This window comes from Monodelphis domestica, chromosome 1, assembly GCF_027887165.1.
Source record: "Monodelphis domestica isolate mMonDom1 chromosome 1, mMonDom1.pri, whole genome shotgun sequence".
In the NCBI taxonomy this organism is placed as follows: Eukaryota; Metazoa; Chordata; class Mammalia; order Didelphimorphia; family Didelphidae; genus Monodelphis; species Monodelphis domestica.
Genome location: NC_077227.1, coordinates 224,620,434 through 224,637,864, shown reverse-complemented (window position 1 = coordinate 224,637,864; position 17,431 = coordinate 224,620,434). Strand labels below are relative to the sequence as shown.

Below are 17,431 nucleotides of genomic sequence, written 5' to 3'. Positions count from 1 at the left end.
CTTTTGCCTGTTGGGGTCTCAAGTCTAGCTTCCCTCAGGAGTAGGTCTTTGGTGGTCTTAGTCAGTTGCCAAGGACCTAGAGGTGCCCCTCACTCACTCACTGATTCTAGTTTGTGCTGGCTCTGAGTCTTGTACACTGGCTCTGTAGGTGGGGTGGGGGAGGGTAGATCAGCTCGCATTTTGGTGGAAGCTATTTCACCCCCTTATACTATGGAAATGCCAGATCCTACATACCTTCAATGCTGTGCCCTACTGTGGAGTCCCTTCATTCATATGAATTCGTTTTTTTTGGCCTTTGGAGGTAGGCACTGAGGAGAGGTAGTTTCCTGCGTCTAAACTGCAGCCATGTTAACTCGGAAATCCCAAGAGAGGAGGAAGTGTCTAGAACAGTGGTTCTCAACCTTTCTAATGCCGTGACCCCGCAATACAGTTCCTCATGTTGCAGTGACCCCAAACCAAAAAATTATTTTGGTGGCTACTTCAAAACTGTAATTTTGCTACAGTTATGATTTGGAATGTAAATACCTGATAAGCGTTATGTATTCTCATTGCTACAAATTGAGAGGTTGAGAACCGATGGTCTAGAAGGAAGGAATGTCAATAGCATCAAATGTAAAGGTCAAGAAAGATCAAGATTGAGGAAAAAGCCATTAGACTCAGTGATATATTATGGGTGATCTTGGAGAGAGCTGTTTCAATTGAGTGAAGTGAATAAAAGCAAGATTGCAAGGAACCAAGAAGTAATTAGAAGGTTATTGTGGATTGTTGGTAGTTAAAGAGTGTTGACAACTTTTTCTAGGAATTTGGCTGATTGGAAGAGCTAGAAGACAATAGGTTGAAGAATTAATATGGTCAGGTAAATCTTTTTTAAACAATGAAGATTTTTGGTTATTTTGAAGTCATGAAAAAAGGAGTAATTGGATAAGGAGAAACAAAAAATTTAGAGCAAAAGGTATAATTGGAGGGAAAACTGTAACAGGAAGAGGAAGGCAGTGTGCTCATGGTTACAGATAGGTTGTTTTGTACAAGGAGGAGGACAGCTTGTCCTAAAATGAACTAAGAAAGATTGCGGATGTTTCTGAGGTTATTGGAAGTTTTAAATTGCATAGAATTGGGACCTTTAGATGGATAGTGAAGTATGAAGTGAGGTTCTCTTCTATGAGATTGTGATGATATATAGGTGGCTCAAGAAGATAGTAAAATGTTTGTGACATTAGGGATTGATCAGGAAAGTGTAAAAGTGGTTGGGGGTGAAGCAGTGACTTCTTAGTGAGATTGGATTAAATAAAGGAACCAATCAAACATAATTATGTGACTATTCATTGACATTCAACAATAATTGATGAGGAGCAGAGAAGGCAATAGGTGGGAATAATCTAGCTTTGAGGTTTGGAAAAAGGATGAATACAAGAGACAATGGGACAGATGATCCAAGGGTCAAGGACAGAATAAAGTTCAACTAGTTAACCAAAGGATCAAGATTTTAAAGGGAAGACAGTAAGGCCAGAGCACTATTTTGGTAGCCTAGGGAAGCAGAAATGGATAGATTGGAAATTGTAGTGAGCAAAGATAGGAGATTTGGAAGAGTGAAGGCACAGGGAGAGAGAGAAGGACAGGAAATCCTAGTCAGAAAGTAATTTGAGTTTTATGAGTTGTGGAGATAGAACAATTTGGTTGGTTTGAGAAGATTCTTGGACTGGTTTCAGCTTTCATTGATACTAAGTTGCCATCTTGGCTCTGCCCCTTTTGATAGAACAGTTTGGATGTTGATATTAAGGGTATGAGCATCCCTGTGTGTGTGGCTAAGGTTGGTGTGTGTGTGTGTATGTGTGTGTGTTAATGAACTAGTATGTGACAGTATTTGAAGAGATAACATAAGTCAACATCTTCAAGTGTAAGGGAAGGGAGGGTTTGGGATTAAAAGTAAAAGGCTATGACCTGCCATAGTACTTCTTGAAAAAGAAGGAAGAGTGATTCTTGGTTCCAATAGGTAATAGGTTGTGAATCTCAAAGCAGAAGTGGGCTCTTAGTATGAGTAATTGAGAGAATGTCTGAAAATGACAGTGAAGGACAAGAAGCATTTATCCTCCTACTTCCAGTTCAGTGTAGTGGGGTGGGGGAGTGGGGAGGCATGAGAGTACTTTCTAGTTCTAATAAGGGTAGTCAGTGATGCACTGTTTATAGGGAAGAACTAGGTTTATGTACATTTAAGAGGAAAAGGTTGAATGTGAATGTTAAAAATAGGAGTGGGGATCTATTGAGTGAAATGGAAGGGGATTTGGACAGCAGCAGAGTATTTGGCAAGATGCCCTTAATGGTTAGATCTTGGTGTCCTGATTGCTAGATGGAAGGAAGCTTGATTTGGAGCCACTTAGATATAGTAGGTTGAGAGGAAGTTTGATTTAATCTCCATTCAATAATCCAGGGAGCTCTGTCTCAGGATAAGTCTCAAAGGTAGTCTCCAATCAGTTATTATTGATGAAGTCATGCTATCTCTTTGTGATGAACACTTCCTTTTCCATATGTTCATTAATTATCCTTTAAAAATACATTATAGAATTATGATAGGAATTGTAATCAAGAACACTGTCCTAGAGCTGACTGGCTCTTTTTCTTTTTTTGAAAATAACTACATTTACACTTCTCTAATCTTATAGTCATCATCTCTTCAATTCTAAGGATCTTTCTAAGAACACTGGCAATGGTTCAGCAATCACATCATTGAATTCTTCCATTAACCTAGCCTTCTGGGCCTGTAGATTTAAATGCATCAAGGTACTCCTCTCTTTCTCCGTCCCTGTTTACCTTGGGTATCAACCATCTAAAAAGCTATTTTAATTTTTGCTTTTATGTCCAAAGATGGTTTATTTGAAAGAGAATACAGAGGTAACAATAAGAGCTTTGCTTTCTCCTTTATTGTAATCTCTGTCATCTTAAGCAAATGTCTTATCTTTTCTTTAATCAAGCAAACCAATTAGCAAAAAATGTATTCAATACCTACCATATTCCAGGCACTGTGCTAAGATTGGGGATACAAAGACAAGCATAAGATAATTCCTGCACTCAGGGAGCTCTCAGTCCAAGGGAGAAGACATATAGTATAGTATAGTAGTAGTCTCTCGGTAACCAAGAATGACAGTTGTCTTTGTGCGCTTTCATCTGTGATGTACCCTCATATGGCTTGAAGAGGGTGGGGATAGATGAGTGTGCACAAAAATACTTGTGCGTGAAGGAGATTTAAGTGGAAAAGTCGATGCACAGAGACAGTCCCACTCTCTCGGTGTTGGAAGCCTGGGTCCAGTGGCATGAAAAATTGTTACACCTGGAGACTTTCACAGCTGCATTGGATGGTCGTGTTGTCTTTTGTGCTCCAACACTCCCTGAGCACTCCACAGTGCTTTGCTGCGTTGCCATCTCAGCTGTTGAACCTTCTTATTGGTTTCTTCTGTCTGTTCAGCCGAAGCAGTCTTCATATGCTGGGTGAGCAAAGCCCTGGTTCACCAGGGGTCGACGACTCGATGGCTACCCTCACAAGGTTTAGCCGGCCTGTCGAAGCCGTTGCCCGGGGTGTGGCCACTGCCGCATGCTAGCAGCTACTAGGAGCCACAAGTGAGAGCTGGGTGTCAGGTGGGGGGTCAGAGGCTGGAGAGCATCCCTAGAAGGGCACGACAAGCCCTCCATACCAGAGATACTACTCCTCCCTGAGCACCCCATTCACCCCAGACATTATATAAACAACTGTTTTATAAGATACATAATCAGCATAGGGAAGACATTAATATTAAAAGATGTTGCAAATGGCCTCTTATAGGAGGCTAGATTTTAATTAGGTTTGAGGAAGCCAAGAGGCAGAGATGAGAAAGGAGAATTCTAAGTATGGATGGCAACAAGTGAAAATGCATGGAGTTGAAAGATATAGTGTCTTGTGTGAAGAACAACAAGGAGTCCAGGTATTCACTCACGAACTCTCTTTTTTTATGGTCTTCTTTTCCCTCCTAGTCTAGCAAAACAAAACACAACACAAAAACAACAACAAAATCCCCACCAAATCTTCTTTGTCTTTAGCTTTCTTTGCCTGTCTCATCTTAATTCTGAGATTTTGGGTCCTCTGATACCATTTTTATAGGACTATATCCATAATTTGTTTTTGCTACTTTCCCTTCCATCCTTCTGCACATGCCTTTAAATATCTAAGTTAGTTTAGTTCTTTGTGTCTTCAGTTCAGTCTGGACTAATTTCTCATCTTTAGAACTGTTGTACTCTTTTATCTTCAGAATTTTTCTGTGGAGAACTTTCCATTCTTCCTATACTGACTACCCTGTTAGAATTTTATGATTCAGGAGCCTTCCTATCCTTCCTTTGGATTCTTTGGAATCCTTTTCCTCAAAATCTTGGGTACATGTCAGACTGTGCTCAAATATCTTCTCTTTCTTTACTATAGATTTTAAGATGGAGTAGTCCCTTGTATTTCCCATGATTCTGATTAAAGTCACTTTCTTCTTTTTGAGAATCATATCCAGAATAGCATTTCATCTCCTTGGTTCCTCTATTTAAAAAGTTTTTTAAAAAAAAATTATATATGTTATTTTATATTACACTTATTTCTAGAGATAGAAGGAAAAATGCCAGTGGACTGAATTTGGCTTTTGGGCAGTTATTTGGCAGTCCCTGGACTAGATGATGTCTGAAGAACTTTCCAGCTTTAGTTCCTATAATGATGATAATTCACATTTCTGTAGTGCTTCTGAAAGTACTAAGTACTTTACTAGGTACTTTCCTTACAACAACCCTGTGTGATAAGTTGTATAATCATATTATGCTCCCTTTTACAGATGTGGAAAATAAAGCCTGGAGAACCATACTCTGATGGTTTGCCCAAAATCATATAGCTTGTAGTATCAGAGCAGGGACTTGACCCCAAGATCTCTAACTTCATATCCTTTGTTCTTTCCACTATATCAATTAAGCTTTCCCCTGGTGATGGATGAATTAAATCAATTCAATCCATAAGCATTTATTAAGCACTTACTATGGGCTAGGCTTTGCTAAGTGTTGGGTATTAAAAAACTCACATTACAGTGTGAGAGACAACAGTAAACAACTATGTACATACAAAATATGTAGAGTGTAAATGGAAGGTAATTTCATAGAGAAGACACTGGAAGAGGAAGAGAGGACTGGAAAAATGCCTCTTGTAGAAAATGAGATTTGAGCTGAGCCTCAAGGAAAGCAAGGAAGTAAAGGTAAGAGAGGAGAGCATTTAAAATCATTGCCAGTCAAGATCTCTTATAAGTAAAAATATGGTACCTTTGATATTATAATATAAAACAGGAAAATATTTTAAATGATAATAATTTTATTTATAACTAAAGCAAATTACATCTACATATGTTTATATGTATGTACATATGTATGCATTTACAAATCTATTTTTAAAAACTCACATTTGTATAATTCTTTAAAAGCTATAAAATCCTTTCCTCACAGTATGTCTACAAAGCATGTAGTTTTATGTACCTTTCTCCCTCTATTTTATAGCTGGAGAAACTGAGATCCAGAGAGTTTTAAGTTACTTGCCTAATTCATATTTCTATAGTGCTTTTAGACTTACTAGATTTTTTTCCTTATGATAATCGTTTTAGTAGGTTATACAAGTATTACTTATACAGACTCTAAAATCATATATTTTGCAGATGTGGAAACCAGTGTTTGGAGGAGTTAGGTGGCTTGGTAAGCTATAGTAAGTGTCAGCCAGATTTTGAACCTCAGTCTTGTGATGCCAGATATATTGCCCTTTCCATTAACTTCTTATTGTTAGCTATACAGTGTTTTGCTTTGTACATTGCATTGCTATTTTTGAACTTTTTTGATAGGATCTTAAAATTCTGTTAAGGAAATCCACTGTGCTTTTTGTGTTTGATGTTTATTAGGAAGGCTAAGCAGACTGATGAAAGAAGCATTTAAATCTAGCTTTTAATCTAACAGTGTTTAAAGCTATATGATCAATTTCACAATTTTGGATAAAATGAACTTTCTAACATATAAAATAATATTGCTTGGAATGGGATAGAAATGTATGTATTAAGATTCCTTGACAGCTTGTATCTTTGATAGCCTGGTCAATGTTTTCCTTTAACACATAGAATTTAGTATTTATTTAGTGCCTATACCTGTATGACATCATGGTGATGATTTCATCTTGTTACTTTAAAAAACAAAAAGAATTAAGTATTTAAGTGCAAGGAGTACTGTCTTAATACCCCATACCAGAAGTTTCAAACTTGTTTCAAAACTCTCAGATGTAGCTAGAGCCTGATTAAAATGTAATTGGGAGGGGGAAGCTGAGTAGTTCAGTGGATTGAGAGCCAGGCCTAGAGATGGGAGGTCCGAGGTTCAAATCTGGCCTTAGACACTCAGACAGTTGTGTGACCCTGGGCAAGTTACTTAACCCCCATTGCCTAGCCCTTACCACTCTTCTGCCTTGGAACCAGTACACAGTATTGATTCCAAGATGGAAGGTAAGGGTTTAAAAAAAATTGTAATTGGAAAATAGTTAACAAAACAAATAAAAATACAATACAATCTAATGTTAATTTGTGGTTTTCGATTTGCAGCTGGCAAGGCTATTTGAGTTTGACATCGCTGCTCTGAACAATTTTGGCATTTATATACTGACTTTGAACAATCGGGTACATATATAATTATCAAAATTATTTGAAAATTGATTGCTAAAGGAGTTTCAAGGTATTTTACCCATGTATAATATTGAACACAACACAATATGTATAATATTGAACAAGTGTTAGGTACTGCAAGCCAGAGGAATGTCTTTCATTCATTCATATCATCATGGAGAATCTTGTGGATTCTTACATTTATTACAGAGTTGTGATTAACATTCAGCTTTTTGTCTCATGATCATTCCACATTTTAAAATTGAACTGAATAAAAGATTACATTGTGATTTAATAGAAAGAATACAAAATTGGTGGTTAGATCCAAACAAGACAATTAACATTCTTGGACTTTGCTTTCCTTATCTGTAAGATGAATATGTTGTACTAAGTATTTTCCAAGTGGATTTTGTCTCTTAACATTATGTTTGCTGTAGCAATAGATATATTTATTTGTTCATATAGTGATGATAAAAACATAGGATCTATTGTTTCTTTCAGATACTACCACAGAATTCCAAATATCCAGTTCTAGGATGAAGGAAATTGAAGTCATTCATACAACTCTGAGGGCAGAGGTAAGAGAATTATAGATTTTTCAATTATATGATATCTAAGCAATGTAGGTCTTCCTTTACGTTATTGATCCAGGATAGCAAAATGTAATATTTGTAATGATAATTGAGTATACTATTTCTAAAATATGGGAGGCTCATATATTACAGGGTTTTTAACCTTTTTTGTGTCATGGGTTCATAAATAAAATAAGACACATAGAACTACAAAAGAAACTATATTGAAATAGTTCTCAAAAATAACCAGAGATTCTAGGTTAAGAAACCCCAAAATAAATATCATTGGTGTGAGATTGCTTATGATATGACATTTCTGTATTGTTTCACTGAATTTTCCACATACAAGATTGAGGCAGAAGAAGGGAAAATCAGCTTCATTTAGTTCTTATGTAAGAAGAAAACTTTTTACATATATTTAATACTTAACATTCTCTTTTTATTCTTACTTTCATCTTGATTTGCCAGAAATAAATGATTAAAAACTCAAATGAACATTGAGAATGTATTTCTATAGTCTTTTTAGATTTTTTTCCAATTAAAAAAAAGGATACTATTAGGGTACATTGGATAAAAATATTGGGGCTGCAAGTTAATTTTCTTAGAATTAGGCAGACACTTGTTCCTCTACCTGTTTTGTGGTCTTTTAATTTAATTAAGAGCAGCGTAGATAACTTGGAAAGATTTTAAAGGAGAGCCATGAAATGATTATAGAAATTAAAAGAACTTATGAAGAAAGGTTGGTAGACTTGTTGATTATTCAGCCTGAGAAAGAGAAAAGTGAGGAGGGACTTAGTAATAGTTTTCAAATAAAAGACTGATTTCTCCTTAGATGGACAGTGATTCTTTGGTGTATTCATCCTTGTAGATATAAGGAAATCTGGTTGCAGGTAGTCACATTGTTGGTGTGACTGTTGTGAGAACACCTCTGTTGAACTATTCCATCATTAATATATGTATCTTGGTCAAGCATAGTAAATTAATAATGACCTAGACCAACAATAGAATAGGAAGAGAGTGTGCTAGATCACATTTGGGATGCTAGGTCATGCTTTTCGTGATCTCGAGTAGCTTTCTGTCACTAATATATGTTTTAAAATTGTTATTCTTCTAATGATGCTTTGACTGCAAATCTTAGAAGATAATCTCAGAAGAATTAGAATTACAAGTGACTGGACAGTGGAAAGATGCATAAACTCTAGTATGTTAACAGTGATTTACATATAGAAAAGTGATATATAAAGACATGTTCAGAAATGTGTTTGGAACAAGAGATAAAACGGACATTTGTGAGAATATCACTTATATACTATCCTGAATGTTGTAATGGTATTTTCAAAATATGTAAAAAAAGAGGGTCAGCACTTTGGGTAGGTCCATTGGGGAAGATTTAGGGAAAACCATGAAAATTACATTATAGGAAGTTATGGGAAATTGCCAGATTAGAGAGATTCCCTACAGATAAGATCATGGATCCATTGAAGTTAAGAAAATACTTCTTGATCATATTGTTAATCTTTTGCACAGATTAACAAAAAAGTTGTAGGAGCTCTTTTTCTAGAGGCCTTTTAAAATAGTATCTTTTTGGTCTCTCTGAGGTGATTTAGTACTTATGCTGCTTTGAAGAGTGTAGTGTTCTTGTGATTCTTTATCAGTAGAAGATAGGGTGTTTGTTATTTGGAAAATGCAACACAATTATACTTGTCTTGCTTAGGTGTCAGTAGCTCCTTTGAACAAGACTGAGGTGAATGATAATAGGGCAATTGCTCATGCATAATCATGTGATTTTTGTTATTGATAAGGCAAATTATGCTTATAATTTTCCTAATATTTTATCCAATCAGGCCATAGAGTATCATCTTTGTGATATATTGCTATAATCTCCTTTGCTAATATTTCTTTTTTTTTCCCCATCAGTTATTCATTATGGAAATTAGTATATAGTTTTCTTTCTCTGTTTTTGTTCTCTCTGGTTTAAGTGTCAGAACCATATTTGGTAGGATTCCTTTACCAATATTTTCCAGATAATTTACAATTGTTCTTTAAATATTTGAGAGAATTCACTTGTACATCCATCTGGTCTTGGGGATTTTTTTCTTAAGGAGCTAATTTATGGATTGTTCAATTTCTTTTTCTAACATAGGGTTATTTTATTTCCTCTTCTGTGAGTCTGGATGGCTTATATTTTTGGAAATATCTATCCATTTCAGTTAGATTGCCGATTTTATTGGTCTATAATTAGTCAAAATATCTTTCTAATAGTTGCTTTAATTTCATCTTCATTGGTGATACATTCACCCTTTACATTTTGATACTGGTAATTTGGTTTTCCTTTTTAAATCAAATTAACCGAAAGCTTATTTATTTTATTGCTTTTTTAAATTGGTTCTCTCCTTTGATTTTGTTTTTATTATAAATTCTTTTTTCCAGATTACATATCAGTACGATTTTTAAATATTCATTTTCTGATATTTTTTCAGTCCATATTCTCTCTCTCCCTCCCAAACTCTCCTTCATTCTCAAGAAGGCAGGTAATATGATCTAGGTTGTACATATATTACTGAGTTTATCATGTTGTAGTCAGTTTGTGTAAAAAATATTTTAAAAGATAGCACAGTGATGGGAGGCAAAAAAAGAATAGGAAAAAACTAGATTAATAACTTTTTTGTTCAAGAAATGTTTTTAAGCTCTGTTAGCTGTTCAAGATTTATTCCAGGTTCTGAGGATATAGTGAAGAAAAATGTTATAGGGAGTATATAGTTTGTATGTTGAATACAACTTGTGTTTTACACATACATATGTTGACATAAATAAATGTGTTTCAAGATAGAATGAGCATGAAAAGTAGTTTGGAATTGAGATATATTACAAATAGGAATGCCAGTAGAGGACTGTTGTAATTGGGTGAGAAGTAATTTGCACTTAATTACAATGGAGGTCACAGAAAGAAGGAGCTAATGCCAGAGGTAGAATGATTAGAACTTGAAAATGGATTGGTTGTGGGGGAGGGTGAAATCTGTTAATCATAACTCTTGAGCTTTGGAATCTAGGTGGTTGGGAACATATCATCATCAGAAATAGCTTATTGCGGGGAAAGATAGCAAGTGCAATTTTGCATTTATTGATTGAAGTGCTAGCTGATCATCCAGATAGAAATGTCTAGTAGGTAGCTAAACATTCAGAAGATTTTTGGATCTAAAGCATTATGGAAAGACCAGAGGACAAATTTTTGGGAACAAGCATATATAGAAGGCAGAAGGACATCAGGTAGGGAGACTGAGAAGGAGTTCATATAGATCAGCGGTTCTAGAGAAAATGGTGCCCTGGTACCCAAGGAATGAGTTCATGTCCAAAGAAAGGAGGTAGTTAGTAAAATTACATGATGCTAAAAGGTCAAAAAGGATAAGAATTTTTAAAAAAGTTAGTGAATTTGGCAAGGAAGAGGTTCTTTGTTTATTATAAACCACAAGTTAATCTAAGTGTTGAATTTTGCTGTTTTTTGTGGTACAGTTGAAATAGTGTTGGATTTGAAGTCAGGGGAACTGTGGAGTTTGAATACCAGCTCTGTATCTGTTTCCTTTGATATTTTGGATAAGGCATTTAAACTCCCGGTTTCCTCATTTGTAAAATGAGAGAGTTGGACTTAATGGTCTCTAAAGGCCCATCAAACTCTATGATTATGTGATCCATGGTTAGTATTAAGGGACCATAGTTTCTTAATTTCTTCTCAAATTTACATTGCAAACTAATTAAACAGTTTAAAATTTCTAGACTAAAGTGCTTATATTTGTTAATATACAAATCCTATTTTGGGAGGATGTGATGTGAATGATTTAGAATTCTATATTTACTTATTATTGTACACATTTTACTCTACTAGTAGAATGAAAGCATTTTGAGAACAGGGATTATTTGATTTTTGTTTGAATGCTTGGGACATAGGACAATATTTTGCAGATAATATGCTTTTGGAATAGAAATAGAGAACAAATGAGGGAAACTTTTCTTCCCTCATTTGTTAACTATATAGCTTTCTTTCTAGCCATCTAGATTCTCTTATTGTCTGGGACATTCGTTCTCCATTATAAAAGCATGTGCATATATAATGGTAGCATAAAACTTAATAAACTAACCTGAAGGATATAATATCCTATATCTTTTGTGCAAGGTTTTAATTTTGATTCCACTATTCTGACTATGCTCCTCTTTACAAAAAGAATAACATTAAATAGTTGAAGATAACATAGTGTTGTAGCCAGTACAACTAATGTATTACTTTGTATTTTTTGCTCTGCTTTAAAAATGTCTTACCTTTCTATAGATAAATAATAAGTAGATGTATACCATTAATCTTGCATGATATAACACTTCTGTTTAGAACAGTATTAAAATAAGATGCTATATTAATAAAATTTTTATTAATTTTTTTGCTTCAAAATTCAGCAAGTTAGGGGCATATTGCTTTTACCTTTATAACTTTGCTATGAAATAGTAAATAAAATTTCATTAAACTTTGACTTAGTCTCCTATATAAAAAAATAACTTAGCTTGAAAAATGAACATAGTACAGAATGATATCTTAATATTTATTACTGATGTAAACATTTAAAGAAATATATTGTTTTTTTCTCCTATAGAATGAGAGACTTAAGAAACTTTGTACTGATCTAGAAGAGAAGCATGAAGCAGCAGAGCTTCAAATAAAACAGCAATCTGCAGATTATCGAAATCAACTACAACAGAAAGAGGTAAAGGAAAATTTAATCTAATATTATTGGAAGTATTACTTTATTCAGTTGAAACATTCATATAAATTAAAAATTTTCATTTCATGCTTTAATTACATAAAAATTTAGTAGGCAATGCATTTACTTTATAAAATTTAGATTATTACTAATTTAACCAGACTTAATTTATAGAATGTTAAATTATAGGGGCAGCTGGGTAGTTCAGTGGATTGAGAGCCAGGCCTAGAGACTGGAGGTCCTGGGTTCAAATCTGGCCTCAGACACTTCCCAGCTGTGTGACCCTGGGCCAGTCACTTAACCCCCATTGCCTAGCCCTTACCACTCTTCTGCCTTGGAACCAATACACAGTATTGATTCCAAGATGGAAGGTAAGGGTTTAAAAAAACAAAAAAAGCATGTTAAATTATATTACTTTGGCAACCTCAAAATCAGGGAGACCTGGTTGGGTTTTAAGTCTTGCTTCTGATATGTACTGATTTTGTACAAATTATTTGCCCTCTTATTAACCTAGGTAATTCTCTAATTGCTATAAGATGTAGAACAGGTTCTCATCTGCCTTGTTAGAGGGAATTTTCTTATTGGGGGTTTCCCTATACCAATGAAATAGCAGATCTGGTAAAAAAAAGAAACCTTCTTAGAAACACTTGGCTAACAAGAAAACTGGTACTTTCCTTCCCCCCCCTCCCCCTTTCTGGGCCTGCTACTATTTAGCTATGTGGCCTTGAGCGGGTCTGAATGTTTTGTCATTTTTCAAATTAGGGGGTTGTGGATAACTTTTAAAGTCATTTCCAACTTGAGAAAATTCTACGATTCTTCAATTTTTTACGTACCTCAGATCTATTTAATAATTCCTAATATTATGGCAGAAAAATAAAATCAATTTATAGACTTTAGATTTTTCTTCCAAAGTCAGGAAAACATTGATTACTATGTTCTAAGCACAATGCTAAGCAGTAGAAATATGAAGAATGTAAAAAAGTCTATGTCCTCAGGGAGCTCACATTCTAAAGAGGGAGAAAAATGTGTAAATAACTAGGTATATACAAAATATACACAGAGTAGATGAAAGAAATGTGAAAGGAAGGCATTAGCAGCTAGGAAACCTGGCATAGTACTATCATTTTTTGCCAATGGCAGGATTTGAGCTTAGTTTTGAAGGAAGTAAAGGGAAATAAAAGTGAGGGGGCAGAGCATTCCAGGAATTTGGTATACCAGTACAGAAGTATAGAGATGGGAGATGGAGTGTTGTTTTGACAGATGCCCACTGGCTTAGTTGCCTCATAGAGTTTATGTGGGGAGGAATAAAGTGTTAAGACAACTGGAAAGGGGAAGTGTGATGGCTCTTTGCATTGAGAGCCAGGCCTCTAGAGATGGGCTGAATCTGGCCCCAGACACTTCTTAGCTGTGTGACCCTGGGCAAGCCACTTAATCCCAATTGCCTCGCCCTTGCCGTTGTTCTGACTTGGAACCAATACTTAGTATTAATTCTAAGACACAAGGTAAAGATTTTTTTTAAAAAAGAACACTGGAAAGTTCGGTGAAGATTGTGAAGTGTTTTAAACACCAAAGGGAAGACTTTACATTTGATCCTAAAGATACTTATGAGCCAGTGGAACTTACTGAGCAAGAGAAGTGATAAGGTAGGAGTTATTCTTTAGGAAAATTATCTTGTCAACTGGATTGAGGGTAGATTGGCAAGTGTAGAATCTTGAAGTACACAGACTAGTTAGAAGGCTGCTGTTGTCTGGGTGAGATATAGAGATGACCTAAGCTAAGGGGATGCATGTGAGAATATGTGGAGGTAGAAATGATAAGACTTGGCAAAAGATATGATATGTAGAGTGAGTGAGAGTAGTAAGGAGTTGAAGATGACACCTAGGCTGTGTGCCTCAGTGACTGGGAGGATGACTGCTACCTTCAACAATTAATAGAAAAGCCTGAAAGAGCAGAGGTTTAGGCAGAGAAAGATGATTTCTGTTTTGGACATGTTGAGTTAGAGATGCCTATGGGGTGTCTGGTTTAAAATGTCTAAGAGATAGTTGGAGATACGTGATTATCCCTTAAAGGGATGCCCCTCCCCCCCTGCCCTGGGGGATCCTGACTATTGCTGAATGGACAATCACTATCTTAGCAGAGACTAGAATTTTTGACCAGTTTATTTTCTTTATGAAAACCAGAGGCAAGGCAAACATAAGTTTGTTGTTCAACAATATTTAGCTTCATTTTAGTGAAGCTATTAATTTTGTATTGTTATGGCCTTTTCTTAGTAGTGCTGATGAGCCAATGGTATTGTCAGCTCTATTAGGGCAGAAACCATATCCTTATGTCATCTATTTTTGAATCTTCCATAGGTTTTAAAAAATAGAGACTTGAGCCATATATTTAGCTATCTGTATGTGTTCGATGATAATTTGTTTACTAAGTCTTAGAGAGATTGTCTGTATTGAGGAAGAACATATTGAGGCATGTAGAAGAGGAGTTAATTATTTAGTTGTTTTCCTTTTTAGTTCATTTAGTGACATTCTATGATAAAAGTGCCACATCAGGTTAAATATAAAACTGTTTACAAGCACAGGTATTCTATAGGGGCATATTAGTATTTTTTCCCCTTGGATGTAAGAATATTTCTTTGAGATGAAAGAAATCTTTTTTATTTGCATTTGGATAGCTCACTTGTGTTTCTATTAGATGTCCTTTATAAAGCCTTTTTATATACTATGTACATGCTTAGAGCAGCGTTGTGGATTCCATTGCCTAGCAGGGAGAGAGAACAACATTTGAACACTTTCTGTGTTCTATTGGTTTAAATTTTCTCTTAATCATCTCTTTGTTGCTCTTAATCTTGTATTCATTGTGCCCCCCAAACATGTAAATTTTATCAGTTTAGGAAATGTGAGTTAACTCATTAATATAAGTTTTAACATATAGTAATTAAATTTCAATTAGAGAATAGTTACAAAAATTTTGTCAAAATATATGTAAAATATTCAGTGCTTCTATAATTCTATTTCTTTTAAGGAAAATAAAATGATAGAAGCTATAAGTAAAGATAGCTCATGGCAAATTCTGAGAGGTGTGTGTTTGTGTGTCTGTGTATAGTATAATCATATTTGAATGAAAAAAATTCTTGTGTTTGTTTATAGCACTTCAAAATGAAGAACTTATTTTTATCTGGATAATATGTCTTAAAAACATAGCTACATAAAACAACCCAGTTAATGAAGCAGGATTGTGTTGCTTTGTTTTAGATACATTGAAACAGACCTGGTGTACCTGTCATCTTTAACCCTGTTTTTTCTTTAGTAGTAAATAGAAAATCCATAAATAAATGAGGAAATTCACTGCTGTGGCTTTAGTATATAAACTGACATTTATATATTTAAAGTATTAATTAAATTATTTGAACATCATTTTAGTTTCCTTTATTAATGAGGGAAATCTTATAGTTTAAGTGGCTCCAGGTATTCTTTAATCCAGGGTTTTTTTTTTAGTACGCTGTGCAAATTTTTGACCTCGTCATTTTACTATTTTTTGTCTTACTTGTTAATCTGTTATAAAATGGTAAATGTTGCTATCCTTAATATTGTTACTAAAATAGACATTATAAATATTTAGGTGGAAATTAGCCTTCTAAAAGCAAGGCAGAATGCATTACAGGACCAATTGCAGAAGTTGCAAACAGCTGCTCAACCAGTGCATTTGGAAGTTGGCAGCTTACCTTCTACAACTACATCAGCTTCCTTTGTTCCTGGAATTAGTCATCATGTTTCAGCTTTCCATGGAGATGACATGGACTTTGGGGATATAATTTGGTCACAGCAAGAAATAAACAGATTGTCAAATGAAGTTTCAAGGCTTGAATCTGAAGTTGGCCATTGGAGACATATTGTTCAGGTTATATATATGTTTTCTTTGTTTTTTATCAGTAGTAATTAAAGTAGTGAGAGATAACATGGTGTTATAAATAGAGAGACAACCTTGAAGGCAGGGAGACTTGTGTTGAAGCTCTACCTCTGGTGAGTATTGCCTATGTGATTTAGGTCAAGTTGTTTAACTGTGTCCTAGTCAACTCTAAAACTGTTTTAAGTTACAGAGAAGTTGCAGATCTACAATGCTAGAAAGATTTTCTTTCTGTATGTTCCCCATGCCAGCCAATGAAGGCACAAGTCTGAAACCTCTTTCAAGAAAAGAGAAAAGGAATATAAGTACTCTAGTTATTTTTAAGATGAAAATCTGTTATATGATGTTTTTTACAGGACTTGGGACCCTTCTGAATTATTTTTCATGCCTTATTATTTCATTCCTAGTACATTGGTGGGGAGGAACCCAAGATAATAGCAGAGACCATTGTTACCTTGACCATACTTTTTTCCAAGGAACCAGTTTGCTTATGAGCATCAAAGATAATTTGAAAATCATGGTTTACTTTTTAGTCTTTAAACCCTTAACTTTTGTCTTAGAATAGTAATAATGTATTGGTTCCAAGGCAGGAGAGCAGTAAGGGGTAGGCAGTGAGGGTTAAGTGATTTGCTCAGTGTCACACAGCTAAAGAATGTCTAAGGTAACATTTGAACCCAGGATCTATTTCCAGGCCTACCTCTCAATTCATTGAGCCACCTAGCTGCACCCTTACTATTTAGTTTTTGATGGCTTAAACTCAGAAAATTTTTTCATTTGGAATTAATTTTACTGATATAGAAAATCAGAATGTCCCAATTGAAAATATTTTTCATTTATTTGGCTATTAAGATTGTAGTCCAATCTTAGTAAGGAGGAACCTCTCCTAAATATATTAAAATAAGGATCTGTATCTATGGTCAATATGACTATAATTTATACTTTCTTTAAAAATCACATCAAAGATTCTGGGTTACCCTCAAAAACAAACCATTTGAAAGGACAATTTATTTGCTGTTCTCATTTCCTTCAAATAGTGAATTTTAGGGATTATGTCCCTGTTTTGAAAAATTGATAAATACTCAGTACTATAAATACCATAATATAATAATATAATACAAATAAATGGAGGTAAAGATTAATGAGGGATTTTATGTCTTAAGTAAAAAGAAAAAACTGAAATTTAGTTTGTTTTGAGTTATTCATTCTTAGAGGAGCCAAAGAATGTACTTGTTTTAGAACAAGAAATACTTTATGTAAAAAAATTATGCACTATCTTTTTCTAGGTTAAAGACAGGTATTAAAATTGCCTACATTTGGTATTTCCATATTTTTCTTTTAAGAAGCTACCACATTACAACTCAAAAAATAGTAACTTGTACAATTTTCTCTACTTTGCTTTATCTTTTTAAAGAAGTATTGTTTCCTCAGCTAGCTTGTGGACTCCTTAGATAGGGATTGTATCTTGCATTTCGTTTGTATTCTTATTAATAACTACTCCAATGCTCAGTGCATTCTGGATAAATTTAAAGCTATAGAA

General features: G+C 34.6%; 1 protein-coding gene across 1 annotated transcript in view; it reads left to right on the top strand.

The window, feature by feature from the left end:
* The window catches only part of TRIP11 (thyroid hormone receptor interactor 11), a 98,109-nt gene that overhangs the window by 10,488 nt on the left and 70,190 nt on the right, over nt 1–17,431 (top strand). The window contains exons 2-4 of the mRNA XM_056810453.1: nt 7,176–7,252; nt 11,884–11,994; nt 15,610–15,888. Of these exons, the coding sequence (XP_056666431.1) occupies nt 7,176–7,252; nt 11,884–11,994; nt 15,610–15,888 (467 nt within the window). The remainder of the gene's footprint in view (nt 1–7,175; nt 7,253–11,883; nt 11,995–15,609; nt 15,889–17,431) is intronic.